This window comes from Mytilus trossulus, chromosome 14 (genome assembly GCF_036588685.1).
Source record: "Mytilus trossulus isolate FHL-02 chromosome 14, PNRI_Mtr1.1.1.hap1, whole genome shotgun sequence".
NCBI classification, from domain to species: Eukaryota; Metazoa; Mollusca; class Bivalvia; order Mytilida; family Mytilidae; genus Mytilus; species Mytilus trossulus.
This window is the reverse complement of record NC_086386.1, coordinates 17,872,144-17,892,714: the sequence shown is the minus strand read 5'-3', so window position 1 is coordinate 17,892,714 and position 20,571 is coordinate 17,872,144. Positions and strand designations below refer to the sequence as shown.

The 20,571-nt window shown below is 30.3% G+C and overlaps 1 protein-coding gene across 5 annotated transcripts; it reads right to left on the bottom strand.

Moving 5' to 3' along the window:
- Window positions 1-204: 204 nt before the first annotated feature.
- Window positions 205-20,081, bottom strand: LOC134695590 (uncharacterized). 5 transcript variants are annotated; one of them, XM_063556864.1, is made up of 3 exons: window positions 19,971-20,081; window positions 5,053-5,131; window positions 205-2,349 (listed from the first exon to the last, which is right to left on the bottom strand). In XM_063556864.1, exon 3 carries the CDS (start codon window positions 2,179-2,181, stop codon window positions 214-216), a length of 1,968 nt encoding a protein of 655 aa, XP_063412934.1. In that variant the 5' UTR covers window positions 2,182-2,349; window positions 5,053-5,131; window positions 19,971-20,081; the 3' UTR covers window positions 205-213. The 5 variants fall into 5 exon arrangements, with proteins under 5 accessions (XP_063412934.1, XP_063412935.1, XP_063412932.1 ...); XM_063556865.1 differs by having other exon boundaries at window positions 5,071-5,131; XM_063556862.1 differs by lacking the exon at window positions 19,971-20,081 and adding an exon at window positions 13,673-13,797.
- Window positions 20,082-20,571: the final 490 nt, after the last annotated feature.

Sequence of the window (20,571 nt, the reverse complement as noted above, 5' to 3'; positions counted from 1 at the left end):
AAGGCTTTAACAAATCATCAGAGGTAATTTTCCCTTGGAGATATTAACTGTTAATAGATTTTCTTTTTCTATTTGATAAAAGAGATTTAATCATCGGCAAACTTCTGTTGCTTTCATTTTGGTTCATTTGTTTTCCTGATATTTATTTTAACTTAATGGGACTATTGATGACTTTGGAGATTTTTTTAAAATAAAACGACTGAGTTTGACATTCTATGGCTGTATTTTACAGTAACAAAGTTTTTTAAGATGATGTTGCTCTATACAGTGTGATTGATCACCGTACTTATTAATTCGACTGACATCACCTACTAAGTCATATGTTTTTCCTTTTTCGTCATACCGTAACGTCCCTTCAAAGACCGCATCACCCGGCTGTGTTTGTACGGTTATCTGATAATCAATATAAGACTTTACTCGATCGCCGTATATAACCTTCCTATCTATAACATCATTCTTGCTCTGTTCGAATCGAAGCACTTTGTCAGACGGTATGACCCGCAGAGCATATTTTATAGACTTCAAGTGTAATTTTTCACAAACGTCAAAGGAATCTGCTAAATCTTGATTAATTTTCGATACTAGAGTAACTCCAATTTTGATAACGGTCTTATTTTGAATATCTAATTCTTCATGCTTAGAACAAGTACACCAATGAGGTAGGATATCAGCTTCATCACAAGTTCTATCTTCTGGAATTTCATTAAGTAAGCTCATTGATCTTTGCTTTTTCACTTCATTTTTCTGAATACCATCGAAATCTAAAATATGTTCTAAAGTGGCAAATATATCGAAAGGAGTGGTAAGTCTTCTAGCATTTATCTGTAAATTTTTATGAGTGTCTGGATATTTTTTAAGGAACCATGGAGGGAATGCGATTAACATAAAAGGAAGACGTTCTTCCAATTTTCCTACGAACGTTTCTCTTACATCACCAAAACGCATCCCATGGTCACTGAAAAAGAATACAACTGTGTTTTTTAAGTTGCCGCTTTTATACATGTCTTTAAAAAATTTGAGGTAGATTTCGTCTGCTTTATATGTTTCTTCGATATATGCATGTGTTAGTCGTGTTATAAATGAGAAGGAAAAATGCGGTTTTGATTGAAATTTCTTCGCAAAATTCTTTAAATAGTCTAAAACTATATTAGTTTCTATTCTTCCATGCACACAATAATGATCGGAATTCCAAACGTCTTTAGTTTTTTCCATAGCGATACTCAAAGGCCTATTGAAGTAATCACCAGGAGGTTTTTTAAATCCAGATTTTCCAAAATCAAAAATTGCAATATCAGGATGATCTTCAGCATAGAAAGTTCTATACCCCTTTGCAGAATAATTATTCCATATAAAATTATAGTTGTCCATTGGCGTCCACCTTATTGATTCGTTCCATGGTAACTGATCGACATATTTTCCAGCTGTCATTGGGACTATATTTACAAAGGTATTATCAGCAACTTTATTATAACCAAGTAGATCTATTGCGTTGACTTCGTTTACCAAATACGACCATGTTTTCTTCATATAACGTAGCATGTTATTTCGAGCTATTGAATCAACGCCCAACATCAAAATGTTCAGCTCTTCTTTTCGCGTGTTTTCAAATTTTTTGGCATTTTTTTCACATCTTTCTTCGACATCTTCTTTTAAATGAACAAAAGAGAAGAAATTTGTATACAACTTATGTCCAGTTCCATTGTAGCATTTTACACGAACAAATTCATCTGATATATCAACACGATCAACAAATTCATCACTTTCGTTTATGAATTTCATATAGTTATGATCTTGCATTTCATTATATGGTCGCCAAATGACTTCATATTTGCAGTATTTCATTTTATTTTTTAATTTCGAGTTATTAACAGCTTTCCAATTAATAATTATAGTATTTCCATTTGAATATACAAGATCATCCTTCACAGCACACTTTAACGCTGTTCCATTTCTTAACATTCGTTTCACTGATTTATCAAACGGATCTATATTTGGAATTTTGCAAGCAGACGTGTCTACTAAAAAGGCGGCACTAGTATTTTTTACCTCAGGTATATCAAATAACCTTTCATCTGACAACTCAATATCAGTTATACGAATATGCTGGAAGTTTGCATAATAAACGAACATAAAGAGTAAAAACCCAAAAATAAAACACATGAAATTGCGCTGTTTCCTCATGTTTTGATTGAAAATAGCAACCGCCTTTGCGCTTGTGGTTAACTCTGTATTATTGAAGGGTGTATTGGTCTCTCCTATACATCTAGGAAATCATTCTTTGATGGTTGTTATATTGAATAATAAAATGATCTATAGAGTACAAGTTGTGTACCCGAAACTACCATTTTGCTGTAAAATAAAAATGAAATAAGATTATTTTGTGAAAGTGTATTTGGTGATGACGGATATGCTACTATATGCTACTGTATACCCAAGTTTTTTATGTACAAAAAAAAGATACATTCTTCACCCACATGTATAATTTCATTTCCAGTTAATCTTTTTCATATCTAATAAGTTATTATTTTTATTATCCTGCCCAAATGGGACATTATAAATCATTTCTTTTACCTTTCTTAGCATTTTTTCTCTCTCTCAAATTTCTTGACTTAGTATCCAAACATTTATGTGTAATGAATAGCACCCGTTTTGCTGTTATCTGGTACTTTTGATAGTTAATCATATGCATTTTCTCAGGAACGAAGTGAAAAAGTGATTTGTTTTCTTAACTCCATTTCACACTCATTTAATATTTATGCGGGTGTTTCCGATGATGAAATAAAATTATATAACGACGACTAAAAAAACTAACTTGCCGGCTTTACATCGATCGTTTAACAACGTTACTATCATTTAAATTCTTGATTCTAATTGGTTTTAAAAATTAAGTTTTACTGGTAAATTAATATAAGCAATGGCTTTATCGCCACAATAAATAATAAAAGTTATGCAGCTGTGTGCTGTTATGTAGAACGCACACAAAATGCCTAAATATTCGATATGAGGGACTTAAAATTCAAATTAACGGCACTTTATTTGCTTACAATATCGAATGGAGTTGAACTTCACAGCGTGTGATTATAAAACCTATACATAACCACTAATATCACTTATACTGTATAGTATTCCTGACAGTCTCCTATTTAAGTTTTAAAAATGCAATGAGATACTGTATATTACTGAGAAAATAAACTCATTAAATAAACAGTACAACCTGTACCTTACTCTGAAAAATGTTCACCATCTACTATGTTCAACATCATGTGGTGCCTATTTATTGAAGCCAAGGTCATACAAACTTAGATGTTGATCCTTATTTGGGTCATAAACCATGCGATAGTGGTCAATCTATTTATGTTGTCTGAAGTTTTACTGGTAAATTTATATAAGTTTTCACTGCGCCATTGAATTGGGTATTATCAAAGGAGAGCAGGAAAATAAATAAACAAGTGATGAATTTAAACCATAATTATTGTTTCGATGAGGGTACCGCTTTTGAAATGGTTTCCTAATATATCAAAAACTTACCTTTTAATGCAAATAAATAGAATTCAAAATAAGATTTTGTGTTTTCACTAAGTGTCAGAACATTTGAAGATCTATCGCTTTCCGTCATCTCGTTGGTCAGATATTCAACTGCCTTTCATTTATTCAGAATGGCATTAAGGCTCAACTTTGAACCAAGAAAATAAATATTTGACAGCTATTTCAAATTTGCATGTATTGTTTAAAAATGCCTAGTCATGAATCTCAATGAAAATATAAAATTTATCGAATGACATTTGAAACACATCATACATCATCATATGTACCGTTTTAATGGAAACGATGAAAAATACAAATTGTATGCATTTCTCCATTGTTATTTCCTGCGTGGAATCATTGTACGCATCCAAGAAATATCAAAATAATGTAAGAGAAGCTTTAATTATAACTATTGACATAATTTCACCAAGTAGTCTTTTTGTGTGCGTATATATTTCGCCAAATAAAAATAAACTTTGACGAAAAAAAGGAAAATAAAGTCATTTTACAAAATATGCAAAATCCCTCATGGTTTGCTTTTGTATATGAGTGTAAGGTAACGAGATAAAAAGTCACAGCTCGAGTGCTTTTTTTAAAGATATGAATGATCTATTCTTAAGATAACGCCTTTAATGTGTTTTACATAACTATCTGGTTTTTAGGTCAGTTTGATTACCAAAACTTTGATAAGAGAAAAAACACCCCACCAATTCTTTGCCCCATTTCCCCATCACGTATAAGATTTTTGATACATGTATTTTTAAATTTTACATTTATATTGTGTCAAATTAAATGATATAGATTAACACAAGTGTGACTTAAACTTGCAGCAAGTGGACATTTTGATTTCAATCACACATTCTGTGTAAGTCTTATACAACTTCAATTAAACAAAATATGATACATATGTTTTATAACAACAAGTAAATGGTTAGTTGTTTTCCGTATGCAATGGTCTCAACGTGTCCTTTCTAAAAAATAAACCCGGTAATCACAATAAGCATGTCATTGAGATGAACTATTATATCTTGTTATGTTATGCTTGTGCTCATTGTCCTTGCTTCTTTTTTGGTTGTTTACTCTAAAGGTGATAATCGGTAAATTACAGCTTCAAAATACGACAATAAATCACGACAGTTCCCATACAGTTCGAAAACAAGTTGTCGTCCTGTTATTTTTTTAACAAGAGCAAGATGCCGTACCGCAGGCGGGATTCGATTTTATCGACATTCTTTATCAAAAGTTTTTTTTATAGTAAATTTCAGTGAATATGAAGTAACACTATTATAATTTAAATCCTTATCTGTAAAAAGGATGAAAAACTGGTGAATATCTTACCAATGGGACATTGGAGGGCAATCTGCCTCGAAATTGTTTGGAAACAAGTGGATAGTTTTGGAGAATAACCAAACATCTAGTCTGTGTTCTTTACTTGATAAATTCAAGCTTTACATATCAGAACATCGGTTAAAACTGGGTAAACTCTTCGGAAAGGTTAAAAATGTCTAAAATTACAAGAATTCTTACCTTCTTTACATTTTTTACCTTTATCTCCGGTTCGTTGTTACCCAATTTTGGTGGCGTTGATACACAGTAATGATGTTATCTATTGATTAAAAATAAATGACATCTGCATCATTACTTTACCTTTAAATTTAATTTGTTCTATTTTTTCAATATCATATATTGGGATACATTTGGTTAAAAGACTGAAGTAGATGTTTCTTTATTTATTCATTCCAATAGGGTTAAAATCCATCTACATGTATCAGTAAACATGTAGAATTTGCAATATTCACCTTAAATACACTAAAATCAAACAAAACAATCCTTTATGGGTGAATTAGATAAATAAAATCGTATAATAATAAAGTAAAATTAGGTCGTTAAATTCGATGCCTTCTTGCGCTTCTTTGTTACATTTGTTTGTTTTTATAGTTATTAAGATGATAACACAATGTTGACTGCTGTACCCCTATTTTTGACATTTCTATTTATCGTGTCTGTTTTGTCCTCGCATTATTTTCAATATAATAGAATATGATGCCAGTTTCATATAAGTGAGAGGTTTAGCTAGCTGTAAAACGAGGTTCAATCCTCCGTTTTCTACATGAGTAAATGTGTGTACGTATACAGGAACTTGACATTTGTTTTCTATTCGTTTGATTATTTGAGCTTTGTTTTTATTATTTTACTTTTTAACGTCAAATGAGTAAAAGTTTATACATAGGCAGGACAAAATCAATATGTAAGCAAACACATATTTGACAAGATTAGTATGCTAATTATCAGGCTTTGTAGGGTGAATTTTAATACAAATGTAACGCTAAAGAGACTAAAAGACTACGACACAAATATGAAAATTACTTAAAAGATAACATTCACCTCAAAAGCTAAAATACTTTTCAACAGATCTATTAAGAAGGGATATAGTTACGATACTGTTGTTAGGTAATGCAAGATTGTATATTTTGGTTTTTATATTGATTAATTTATTTGGTCTTTTCATCAGGAATAAACAGATTTATTCCGTCTTGGCATAATACGGGTTTTGTTTTCACCTATATTTTATAATGGTATGATACTACCCCAACTGGAGGGACTGTGCCTGATATTCATGTGATGAAGACATTATATTTCAATCAGTTTAATTAAGATCTGAAGATGGCATGTCAGTAACTGCTAGTAGTCCTTTGTTAATTTATGTATCATTGTCAATATGTTTAGTTTCTTTTGTTACCGATTCTGACATTGGACTCGGACTTCTTTAAAACTGAGTTTTCCTGTACGTATTGTTGTGTGTTTTGTTTTTTCTACAATGGCTAGAGGTATAGAGGAGGGTTGAGATGTAAAAAAAAAAAAAACACCTGTTCCAAGTCAGGAGCCTCTTAATTTTTTATTTAATTTTTATTTTATAAATTTTGGAGTTTAGTATGACGTCCATTATCGCTGTACACTAGTACATTTTTGTTTAGGAACCATTTGAAGCACGCCTTCGGGTGCAGGATTTTCACCATTGGTGGCCTCCGGCTGCTTTTTTTGTCGGGTTGTCTCTTTTGCACATTCCCCATTTCCTTTCTCAATTCAAGTCTTCATCGATACCAAAGATTTAAAAGTTTCAAATGCAATCTTAATAAATGGTATAACGTTGAAGCAAACATGTCATGTCTATTTACCTGATCATATTACAATATTGATAACAATGACAGGTGAGTTTTTGCTTTTAATCCATTCCTAGATAAGAGTGACTTACTTCGAACAAGGGGTAAGAAAGACTATTTTCATAAAAAGAAGACTATATTAAAAATTCTCCGTTAATATAATGGAATTCTGAGCTCCTGCCATAAGTGAGAGTTTTGACTAGATATACAACTAGGTTTGTTCCACCATGTTCTACATAACACAATGTGTGTACCAAGTCAGAAATATGACAGTTGTTTTCCATTTGTTAGATGGTTTTAAGCGTCTGATTTAGTGTAAAGAACTTTCCTTTTTAGAATTTTCCTTCGGTATTTTTTTTATTTTGCTTTTACGTCAACAATAAATGAAAAAACGCTGTAATATCTATGTACAAACATATGCAACCTTTTCAACATTTGAAAAAAGTACCACAATTCCTAATTAATTCCCGACTTCAAACCTATTTCAGCGTAAATGCATGAGCTTTGATAAATAATCAATGTTATCAATGTTTTTTTTTCGAATATAGAAAACAACTGTTTTATATATCATCGATCGATTAAGAAAAAACAATGATGTAAAGGTAAACAAACAAAAACTAAGGGAATCACATGAACTCTACAATGAATGATACCGGTGCATCAGGCTAAGCATCTCCTGTGTGCATCACTTGCCATGAAAATATCACAATCAGGAATAGAATATAATTTGTAGAATGTATGAAAAAATTATTATCCTACCACAGACCAAGGGTATCGGCCAACCAGTTCATCGTGGTGACAAAAAAAACTTGACTCTTATAATGTTCCAACTTATTGATTTGATCAATTAAATATTAAATAAAGTAAATGTATCTTATCTATATCTTTATTAAAAAAAATTAATAACAAAAGTTAAACAGCTGCATGCCGTAACGTAAAACATACAAGGAATGCCGAAAAATTCGATAAAACTACTGGATTTTCTTTAAAAAAAAGAGCTGTATTTGCATACAATATTAAAACGAATTTAACTACACAGTATGTGATCATAAGACATACACATAACCAGGCGGAAACCCGGTTGAAAAAGAATAAAAGAAACGAAGCTCTTTGTTAGAGAAGGCGATACATGCTTACTGTAATGTTTTCTATAGTACAAAGGTATAGTAGTAGGGTGCCCAATCAACAAATTTTATCGATTTGCCTTCAGGGAATAACACACGGCTATATTTTATATCATTGGAAAAAGGAGAACAAGCCTCATCGAAATACCGTTGTTGTCGTGAACTTATAATAACACCACTATTGTTGATTACTGTATTTTATCACCTAAACTATTTCCTTATATATCAGAATTTGAAGTAAAACCATTTGACCAACGATAAGTGATGTTCACAATACCTTGCATGTTAAAATTATGTGTAAATTAATTGATGTTGATAAATGTATAAACTCTTGGGAACCCAGCATTATTGCAAAAGCAGTCTGGGATAGCAAAAACCTTCAGTATTTTAATGATTGTTTGAATTATGAAAATATTGTATGCTTTAATGATAAATTGGATGCCTTTGATATTGCAAGTGTAAATGGAGACTCAATTAACAGTTTAATTGAAGAATGTAATAATAATAGTATACAAGCTGCTTCTAAATGTGGTATGTTGAAAGAAAAAAATGTTGTAAACAATAATTGTAATAGAAACATTAAAAATTGTAAGGTTAATAAACCATGGTTTACTCAAGAGTGTAATACTAAAGGGAAGGATAATCATATTATTAAAGCCAAAAGTTACAATTGGCGGGGAAAATCTGTAGAGATTAAGAACAAAGTGATCCTAAATCGTATTGGTCATTACTTAATAAATCAAGTAATACAAAGACAAATGTACTAGAGAAGATATCACTTGGATGTTTTTATATTCATTTAAAGAAATTGAGTAATGTACAACATGATTGGGATGGAGATGATATTGATTGTAATGCTGTAACTAATATGAATGTTGAACTAAATTCAGTCATTACTGTAAACGAGGTTGTCAAAGCAATTAATTCATTGAAAAATTATAAATCAAGTGGTACAGATTTGATATTAAAGGAATTTTTGAAAAAATAATGTCAGAAAATGATTGATATATATGATCAGACAAGTTTTAAGTTGAATAAATGCAGACAAGAACATAAACTGATGCTCATTAGCTAGTAGATACGTTTGTATTTTAAAATACAACTGACATATAATGGTCGTAAATTAATGGTGCCATGTGGATAAATTCATCGGTTTTCAAGAGCTAAATTTGCAGCGCGTCATCCCTACAATGGCTTTCATTTCAACGATTGCAAAAATGAACTGGCGTAATTGGGAGATAATTTTGACGAAGTAGAACCCTGATTGATAACCACTCATGTCATTTAAAATTATGTATAGTATTCCTGACAGTGTCCTATTTATAGCTTCATGCAATAATGAACTGAATATTCCTGAGAAAATAAACTCATCAAATATACAGTACAATAGTTATCAAAGACTCATTTGTGACGCTCAGTTTAAAAAAGAAAGAAAGACAAATAAGTATGAAGTTGAAGAGCAGTGAGAACATAAAGTTCAAAAAGTTGTGCCAAATACGGCTTTGGTAACACATGCCTGTGATAAGAAAATCCTTACTGTTTCGAACAATTCATACTTTTACATGTGACTTACTCTTAAAAGTGATTACCATGCCTATTTATTGAATGTCATTAAAGCTAAGATGTTGGCTATTAATTTTGGTAATTAAATATGAGATAGTGTTCAACGCGATTATAAAACCTGGAGCGATGCACTGTTCACTGTTTCATCGTATACACCGGATGGAGTAACAACGAAGCGGAGAGAAAGGAAAAATAAATGAACAAAGGAAGAATGTTTACCATTTCTACTGTTTATCGATGAATTTACCGCTTTTGAAACGGTTTTCAGTTGTGTTAATGCTGTTTATCTTATAGTTATAGACAGATAGAATTTGAGGGTTGGGGTAGTGTTGATGGCGGATAAAAGGGGGGGGGGGGGGGGGGGGTATTTGTCCAAATTATCTTTATGTAGTACTTTTGCACGTTTAAAATGTTTAAAACATATATTTTTAAATTTTAATTTTACATTTTGTCAAATGAAGTGATATAAATCTATACAAGTGAGACTAAAAAAGGCATAAACGTTTGCATGTTTAGATTTCAAACACACACACATTCTCTGTTTTTTAACTTATAAATGTATGAAACTCGACCGATATAGTTGTGTTTATAGAAATGAGTTTAACATTCAACATTTAACCTTGAAATAAATGAAAAAAATCGAATCTTTGATTTATGTTATATCAATTTTATATTTTATTAACATACACATTTTACTATCTTTTAAATATTAAGTTTTTTACTTGTCAATTGTCATACAATATTAAACAATCTATAATGACATCTCAAGTATTTATATAACCTTAATATATCACTTTAAAGTATCGTTCTATGCGTATGTGTTAACAGTATAAACTGTAATATTGCAAAACGTGGGAATTTTAAAAATAAATAACTGAACCTTGATAAAGTTGAAAAAACACAAAATGCAGTCATCTATTGTTAATGGGAAAAAAATTAGCGGGAAAACATATACATCGGATGAAAATAATTTCAATTCGGATAAAGTCTTGTGTAGCATAATATCGTGTATACCATTATTACCAATGCTGTCACTCAAGCAAATTGTATTTCTATTAAATCTATATAATTAGATGTATTTGTAGTTTAAACACCATTTATTTAAAAAAAAAAGAACATAATATAATATAAATAGCATAAAACAAAGCAAGTTGCCATACAGTTCGAAAACAAGTTGCCTTACTGTAATTATGTCGACAAGAGCAAGTTGCCACACACAAGGCTTGATGTTTATTTTGTAACAAAACAATATTGATAACAATGACAGGTGAATTGTCCATCTTAATCCATTACCAGATAAGAATGATTTACTTTGAAAAAGGTGGGAGAAGCACTATTCCCATAAAAAGAACACTATAATAAAATAATAACATCGTCAATAAAATGGAATAATATGCGACTGTTATACAAGTGAGAGTTTTAGCTACTTATGGTTTTTACCCACAATTTTCTAACTAAGGAAATGCCTACACTAAGTTTGGAATATGACAGTTGTTTTCTTTTCATTAGATGTGTTTGAGCTTCTAATTCAGCCGTATTATAAAGAGCTTTCTGTTTTGAATTTCACTTGGAGTTCTTTATTTTTGTTTATTTACTTTTCTCGTCAAAAATATTTGAAGGAGTTGTTGCAATATCCATGCACGTTTTTTTCCCTAGAATCTAGTAATTGTAATAATCCCTTAAAGTTTGCTTTTACAAATTGTGACATGCATGGAAGGTTGTCTGATTGGCACATCTCTGTATGTCTACAAACATATGCAACACTTTTAATATTTGAAAAAAAAGTTCCACAGTTCCAAAATAATACGCGTCTTAAACCTATTCCTAATTAATGCATGAGCTTTCATGAATAATCAATGTGTCCAATGTTCATTCGAATATAGAAAACAATAGTGTACCGAAGTTAAAATATAATCGATTAAATGAGAGAAAAAAAATCAAATTAAAAACAAAACTGCACAAATCGTATGAACTCTCCAATGAATGAGACCGATGCGTGGACATGGTAAGCGTCTCATGCACATATTAGTCGCCATTCAAATTCATGATAAAATGACTATTCTGATATCTAAGGAAAAGAGTAAATTGGGACAAAAGTAAAGAACAGCGTGTGATTAAAATCCATAGAATAGAGAATAGTTAAAACATATTTAAAACTAAAAAAAACCAACACAATCTGGAAAATGAACGATTATACAAATATACCCTATATAAACCCCAAATTATTTTTCTATATTATCCGTTTAATAAGATCGATTTGTGATGTTCTATTATTATTTTTTTTCGAATTATATATGTTGTTTTTCTTTATTATTCGCTTTTTTCTTTATTTCACAGCTGATACTTCTATCTATTATTAGTTCACAGAAAAAAATTGCATTTAACATTTCATGACAAAATTATTTACTAGGAGCGAACATTTTAGATTGTTTCAAAGAAACTTTTAATGAATGGCCTACACGACTTTTAACTTTGACCGAAACTACTTTCTGAATCCACATACATGTATTTATATAAATAGGTAACATTATCTATACTCCCTTTTTTTTATCCCTTTCACAAAGAGTATTTCAAGAAAAAGCACCTCACATTTGGACTAATAATATAATAAAAATAGAGATTTTTAATTAAATAGTTCAACATTACTTTAGAAATAAAACGTATCTAGGCGATACTTGTAAAGTGTGTTTTTAAAACCACATGTTAAACAATATTGAAGAGTCGTAAAAGTTTTATGTTCATTCCGTGCATGTTAAAATAGTTTTACTGATTTAGATATAAGAAATAATCCTCAATTTTAGAAGTCTAAAATGAAAATATACTGTGTACTTCCATATTAAAGTGTATTTCCTCAAAAACATCAACTGTAATAGTAACGAAATCGTTCAATTGAAAATATGAAATAGTATGGTAGTTAACAAATCTTTCTAGCAAGTAATACATTAACAGAATTCCGTGTGAAAAAAAAAATAATTTGCTGTTTTCATTGACTTCAAATAAATCTTTAAAAAAAAAGGTAAACATGAACGATTTCTAATTTGAATGAGATAATAGAAAGAAATTATGACAAATTTGACATGTGCGCACTCTAATGCAAGTTCAAAAAGGAAAGTCCCTTATCAAAAGGGCAAAATTAACAGTACAAACATATCAAATGAATGAAAATAACTGTCATATCACTGGCTGATCTAGATATTTTCATAAGTGGGGCCCACTGACTGCCTAAGAGGGGCCCGCTCCAGTCACGCTTCAGTGATTCCCTATATACGCAAACACATTTTTTACTCCTACCCCCCCCCCCCCCCCTAAATCCGCCTCTGAAATTTTCTAATTAATTCTAAGCTCTTTATAATCCATTTAACACAATAAAATAAAACAAAAAATAATCGATTGAAAAATATTGCTAAGAGTATACTGACAATTTACAAAATGAACTAAGTTCTCGTTTCTCGTTTTGTTTATATAGATTAGACCGTTGGTTTTTCCGTTTGAATGGTTTTACACTAGTAATTTTGGGGCCCTTTATAGCTTGTTGTTCGGTGTGGGACAAGGCTCCGTGTTGAAGGCCGTACTTTAACCTATAATGGTTTACTTTTTACATTGTTATTTGGATGGAAAGTTGTCTCATTGGCACTCACACCACATCTTCCTATAACTAAGAAATAATACTGATAGACGAAGAAAACAGATACAAAAGATATAAATCTGGTTTACCTAAACTAACATGTTTGTCCTTGGGTAGATTTGAAGAAACTTTTTTTATTTCAAAACAGGATTCTAAAAACTAAACATTTATGAGTTGACAATGCACACATCAATATAAAAATCATGATTAAAACCCTGGTAAAAGTGAGAGAAAAAGTACCATACTCCAATGTATATTAAAAAAGGTTAGTCCATAAACCAAAACAAACAAAAAAACGTTTGCCTGTATATACCAACAGTTCGATTTGAAAATAACTTTGATATTTTTGACTTGGTATAGGCATTTCCCAAATATAGTGATGGGATAAACATATTTTATTTTTAGCTTAACTTCCTTGTTTTATGACAGCTGTGTAAGTTACAAGTTAGACAAAACAGTTAAAACTAATGTCACAGGTGTCAGTAAAAAAAGTATCCATCAGGCAACGAGTTATGATGAATTCTGAACGTTCCTACCCCCCATACACACACACAAAACCAGCAGAATTTCTAGACTGGTGTATAGAGCTAGAAAACCTTTAGTCGGAACTTGTTAGAAAAATATACTTTTTTACATATTCCATTACTATCTCTATTTCTTAATTAAATAAATACCTTCGAATGATTTAATCCATCATATTATGTACAAACTACATCATCTAGTTTGTATTGATAAAGTAAATTTTAACCTTTCCACTAAGATAACGTTACCGTTATCAAAGAAATGACTGATGGACAAAGAAAGGTGACCCTTTATCTTTACATTTGTCAATATTTAACATTACATAATGTTATCGCAGAAATTTTTCTATCACCAATAAAAATTAATAAAGAAGCATGAACGTAGGACAAATATAATAACTTTATCTACTCAGCTTTCAATCATCATTATTATCGATAAAAGGACAAACATACCTAATTTGTGCTTTTTACAGCGCTAGGTTTATCGTTAAAACATTTATTTTGTGTTGTCAAAGTTGTGATGAACAGTCAACGGTCATTATTAATTATATGGATACGGAAGACAGTATACAACCGGTTGATGTTTTAATTTCGATCAAACAAACGTCTTCTAAGTTTTCTAGAATATAACTAGCTCTATCATAGGTTTGTGCGAAATACCTGTACCAAGCCACGAGCACTAGGAGTTCGTTCGTGATCTCTATTCTATGTCTTGTTTAATGAATGATTTTCTTCAAAGACGTGTTATAAGCTTACCTTATGTGGGATAACATGTATTCATAAATGAATTTATTTTGTCATCAAGGTTCAGATAATTTCGTTTTGTTTCATGCTGTATTCAGATTTATTAATAGTTATCAAATGTACCAGGCTTATAGTTCTATACGCTAGACGCGCGTTTCATCCCCACAAGACCAATCAGTGGCGCTCAGATCAAAATATTTAGAGCCAAACAAGTACAAAGTTGAAGAGCATTGATGACTTACTAAAACTTTGAGTACACCTGATTAATTGTTTGATGCTATGCGTTAAAATAAACTCTAAGTAAAATGACGATTTAATGTTAAATATACTCAGTTTGAAATTAACTATAGATATAAGAAAATGTAGATATACGAAAAAATCCCTTAAGGTAGATGCGGGGTGTCTAAATGATAATACATAGAATTTTTTAATAATTTGCCAAAATGTAGTTTATATCGTGCTTTTAAAAAAAATATTAATAAAAAGAATGGGTCACCGGGCTTATTTTCACGCTACACGGTGTTCAAAATTGACACATTTTGTAGAGATTATGCATGGAAAATCCAATGTTCTGCAATAAAGCATAATCTACACCATATAATTTTGAGATAACATATGAGAAGATGGCTTTAATAGTATGCTTTCAGTTAAGAAAAAGAAACAATAGGGTCACCGGACCCGTTTTCTTGCTACGTTTTAAAATAGGTCAATTACTAACACAATCCAGTGTAAAAGTACCTTATCTAAATTATCTGCTCTTGCATTTGAGTTGTCTCCCCTTATTTGACAAAGTTGGAAACAAATGATCAAACAAAAGTTTTCTGTTTTTTGTAAAATACAACCATAAATATGATAAAACATGTCATTTTCTATATCGAAGTGGAAGTTCTTACACACGAGTTACCTACTACTCTAAAAATTTGCACATTCTATTAATTATTCTCCTTGTTTTCTGGTATTTCCAAATCCAAGATGGAGGGAGCCACCCTATCTACCTTAATTGGTATATATAAATCATTTACTGATTTTGTTTATCGTCTTATAATTGAGTTATATTATTCTCTTTTTTGTCTTTACTAATATACTATACTAGTCAATAAAAGAAACGATACAAGACTTTTTTTTCAAATTTAAGATAAAGTTTTCCGTTTATTGGATCAATATTGAAGGTAGTAATACATAAATATTATGGAAATATAAATCCGTTAAAAAAAAATTTTTTTTTTGCTTTCGTGACGTTTTTCGCGATTATTTTTTTTTTTTTACAAAATTTACATAAAACGACAATTTTAAAAACAGGAGTTCCAAATAATGATGCCAACCTCTTATTTAAAGGTAAAGACAGTGTTTGCCATCAAGTTGTTTTTTTAAATTCATACAGTGTCTTCGTTTATTTGTTAAGCAAAGTTCGGTTCCACGAGAAATCGTTAATGTATACATTATCATCTGATTTACCATAGACAGTATGTGAACAGTGATATTCAAAAAGCGGTAACAATCTTAAAACTAATCCGAAAGGTTCCAAATTTACTGGGTGTTGTTTTCATATCTAAAGCATTAATTTGAGACGAAAACAAAAAAAAAATATTTTGCATTTTTTGAGATTTCAAAAAACACTTTTTTTCCCTAAAATTTGAAAAAAAAACAATATTTCAACCCACAAGTTACAACATGAACATAAGTTGTTTAGCATATTGAATATTTTCTTACAAATTTGAAATTTTATTAAGTGCTTAGAAAATTATGTGTCGATTTTTTATTCAACTTTCCGCAAAACTAATTTGCACCCTATGATTATTTACACAGAATTTAGATACTTTCCGACAAGTTTTGATTTTCAATATCACATGTGCATAAATTGCAAATGAAAGCTTTTTAAAATAGAGTATCTCATTTTGTTTTGTATTTAATACTTTTTGATAAATTTTATTTCAAAGTCGTGTATCGTTTCTTTTGTTGACTAGTATATTTAGTCTGTTTTTGGTGATATCAATTAGACGTGACTAAATACAAGTAGCTCCTTTGACAGAAAAAAAACCCGATAGAATGGGCATTTCATTCAAATGATTATATTTGGTGTAATGTATAAATATATAGATATATTACATGAACATTTGTACAAAGATAATTGTTACATGATTATTTAAAAATCAACCCGAATAATTCAGTCGTTATATTTCGCTAATCTACGATTACTTCATCAGGCATAGATTAGCTTAGCTGTATTTGGCAAAACTTTTAGGAATTTTGGTCCTCAATGCTTTTCAACTTCGTACTTTATTTTGCCTTTTTAACTCTTTTGGATTCGAGCGTCACTGGTTAGTCTTTTGTAGACGGAACGCGCGTCTGGCGTATATACTTAATTTAGTCCTGGTATCTATGATGAGTTTATTTACCACATGTCAGATTTGCTCTAAATTTTATTATATTTAATGCGTTTCCCTCAGTTTTAGTTTGTTACCCCGATTTTGTTTTTTGTCCTTGGATTTATGAGTTTTGAACAGCGGTATACTACTGATTCCTATATTTAGTTTCTGAGATATAAGTCAAAAACTGCATTTGATCCCTATGTTCTATTTTTAGCCGTGGCGGCCATGTTTGTTAATGAATCAAAAACTTTTAAGAAAAAAAATTCAACACTCGTTAAAAACAAAACTACGGATTTGTTTTCTCTCAATCGATTTATGACTTTTTAACAACGGTATACTAGTGTTGCCTTCGTTTCGATTTCGGTTTATAGTGAAGATATTTACTGTTAGCCAAACAGTGCTGACTGTCGACTTGGTGGTACGACCGGAGACAAAACGTCCACCGACAATATCATTAACACAGTGCTTGCAGAAACTCATAAAAGATTCGACGCTTATAATTCATTGAACCAGGTGCACGTTTTGTTTACATAATACTCATTAGTGTAACATGATTATAACCAAAGGTTGGATTCAATTCAATTCAATATTTTATTTACGTCTCACCTTATGTATAAAATTACACAATACATTTATAAAAGATACATTTTGTATACATAAGCCAATCTGTACAGATTTATGAGAGACGATAATCACTTAAAAGAATATGTTATGTACATAATAAATATTAAACCTGAATGGTAAAATTATACAACAAAAGTATTTCATTATTATTTACAATATAAAACTTCTCGGCGTCGTTTAAGAATAAAATTACAGGTTTTGGCACATAATCTTATAATATCTTGATTCGAAAATAAAAATACCATTTTCTGACAATCTGTAAAACTATTAAAATGTTCATCAATTTTAAGAGACTCAGTAAAAAGAACTTGTCTAAGATCATTATAAACAGGACAATGTAAAATAACATGATATTCATCTTCGACAATATTAAAACAATTAAAACAACATCTCTCTTCCAGCGGCAAATTTTCATACCTCCCAGTTTCCAGTCTAATAGGAGCCACCCCACATCTAAATTTTGCAAAGGCGCTTCTTTCACAAAAAGGCATAACTAGTTTGCAGTAGTTTTCAACAACATACTCCTTCTTAAAATTATTATAGGTTCTCAATTTATTACGCCCATTTCCCCGTCTGGAAGAGGATGAACTAACAATACACTTCCACTCTTCAATGTAATTATCAATCATTCTTGACATCACTGTATCAATAAACATATTTTTATTAAAATTAGTGTTTATATCACAAAAGTCAACCAATTCAAGTTCCGTGAATTGTTTTTTAACAATGAAATTCCAATTTTTCACAATTTTATGTTTCAGAAGGCAAAATCAAGAACAAAGCTGAAGAGCATTGCTAGCCAAAATTTTCGAATTGATTTTTTTCATATACAACTGTGGTTATCAAAGACTATCAGTAGCCTTGTGATCAGGACTAAATAATATCAAAGATACTGCTAATAATATGTTTGTACCTGAAGATTTTAAACCAGTAACACTAAGCATAAAATTCATTCTTTGGGGAGTTTTTTTCTTCAAAAAATGCAATTGAGTTTTTCGCATTCAACATTTAAGTTTGAAATTGATTTGGAATATGGTATTTTGTTTTATAAGGTTCGATAATTTTTAGATAAAAAATATATCATACAAGTACCACAAAAAAGCATTTTGTTAAATTCTAACAAATTTTGAAATGATCAGTTTTGACCTTTTATCTTGATTTTTCGAAAATTACACAATTCGAATTATTTAGGAAACACAGAAAGTACAGATAATAAGTGTTAAGTATATTAAAGTTCTTAATTACGGGTCTTTTTGAAAACTGTCACTCGCCTTTTTGTAAGTGAACATACTAAACATCGGTTGGCTATGATATCATTGTCAAAAATACCAAAGAGATATTTGAACTCATTAGGGCGAAAACAAATTGACAATGCAACGGCATAGAAACGAAATACAACAAAATGAGAGTCTATGTACATTTGAAAAAAGTGAAAACTATCCTCATAAATTGAGTGTGCGTGTGGGGGGAGGGGGGTAAAGGTACCAAGATTTTAATTTAATACGCCAGACGCGCGTTTCGTCTACAAAAGACTCATCGGTGACGCTCATATCAAAATTATGTGCCAAACAAATACACAGTTGACGAGCATTGAGGAACCAAAATTCCAAAAGGTTGTGCCAAATACAGCTAAGGTAATCTATTCCTGGGATACGAAAATCCTTAGGTTTTTCGAAAAATTTCATAACAGGAAGTTTAAAAATTAAAAAAAATATCAGATAATTGATATTCATGACAACACCGAATTGCTGACTACTGGGCTGGTGATACCCTCGAGGCAAATTTTTGAGATATTCTTCAGAAAATGCACGAACTGTTGGTAATTGTTTTAAAAAAAAATAAAACATTAAAATGTTTACTTAATACAAAATGATTTATAAAATAAATACTCTTGGAATCCGTTTGGTCTTTGCATCAACTGACACATTCGAACAACCAATATAGTGTTATTGTTTAGCGAAGAGATAAAGTTGAAATACACAAAACCGAGATATAAAATTCGAGTCTTTTCATACGTGTAACATATTCTTATATGTATGATTATGATCTTACCACTGTTATACAGTACAAGATATTTCAAAACAATTACCCAATAGTTCTATAAAATCGAAAAAAACTCCGAAGCGTTTGATACGATACGATTGTTTGAAGATAAGTTTCTCGCCGTTGACAATTTCAGTTCTCTACCTTTTATACTACACCATCACACAATATCACCAAAGAGGAGTTTTCCTCTTTAGTAAAATTGTCTTATTATGTATTCTAAACAATAAAATGATATTCGAAGCTGACGGAAACTTTCAATATAAAGGTAAACCTTCAGTTACTCAAATCAAAGTTTAACGGTTTTTTTTTAATCAAATATGTAAAAATTAAAAAATGTAGTTTTTCATAAATTTCGGTCTAAATGATTAAATTTAATTAAAGTAACTAATTGTACATCTCAATTTACTAAATACATTCCTTAATTCAAGATTAATTATAATAATACACGAAAGAGTCTTGCTTCAAATTCTGATTATGAGCTGAACCTTATCCATATCCTAAATATGTATTTTAACTCTCAGCATGAAATAAATTGTTACGACTTTCCCCGCTATGGACAAAAAGAAACATTTGCAATATGTCAACAAATTTCTCAATTTTTGAAAAAAAAATACTTTGGTTAATTAATTTACAAAAAGTAATAACGCTTCATTTGAAAATATACTCACCGTAATGATTAGGGTTTAAAGATAATGGGTAAACGATTACTGAGCTAAGTCTTCTTCCTCTCTCAATGATGTATCTGTATGGTAAAGAAGGGTTCAACAGTATAACAATAATTACAAAAATGATTTTTTTCCCTATTGATACATATGCTGCAAAATCAATCTTTTTTTCATATGGTTCGTTCAATGAACATGTGCTACAAATTGAATCGTTTGTTATATATCTTGAACAATATAAATTGATACTTATCAATTTGACCATATTATGTATTATGTATTTCATTAAAAAAGTTTATAGTTTTGAAAACCAAGAAACATTATTGTATATAATACAAATACCAAATTGTTTATTATAGTAAACGTGTTTTATAATAATACACAATACCGATATATCAAAAAGCTGGTATAATTACACCGTTAAGTTTAAAAACATTTACACAATAAAAAAAAAACATTATAGTTTTTAAAAAGTAAGTGGGGGGGGGGGTGCACTACGTTTCGCGCATTTGGGGATTAAAATATTTTACGTTTGCCTTTTTTTTTGTATTTTCATATTAATCAATTATTAAAAATAGTTCGTTTATCAGTAAAATTATATACTGTT

What these genes read in the sequence shown, in the direction of transcription:
- LOC134695590 (XM_063556864.1), bottom strand. Translation starts at nt 2,181, where the DNA reads ATGAGGAAACAGCGCAATTTCATGTGTTTTATTTTTGGGTTTTTACTC.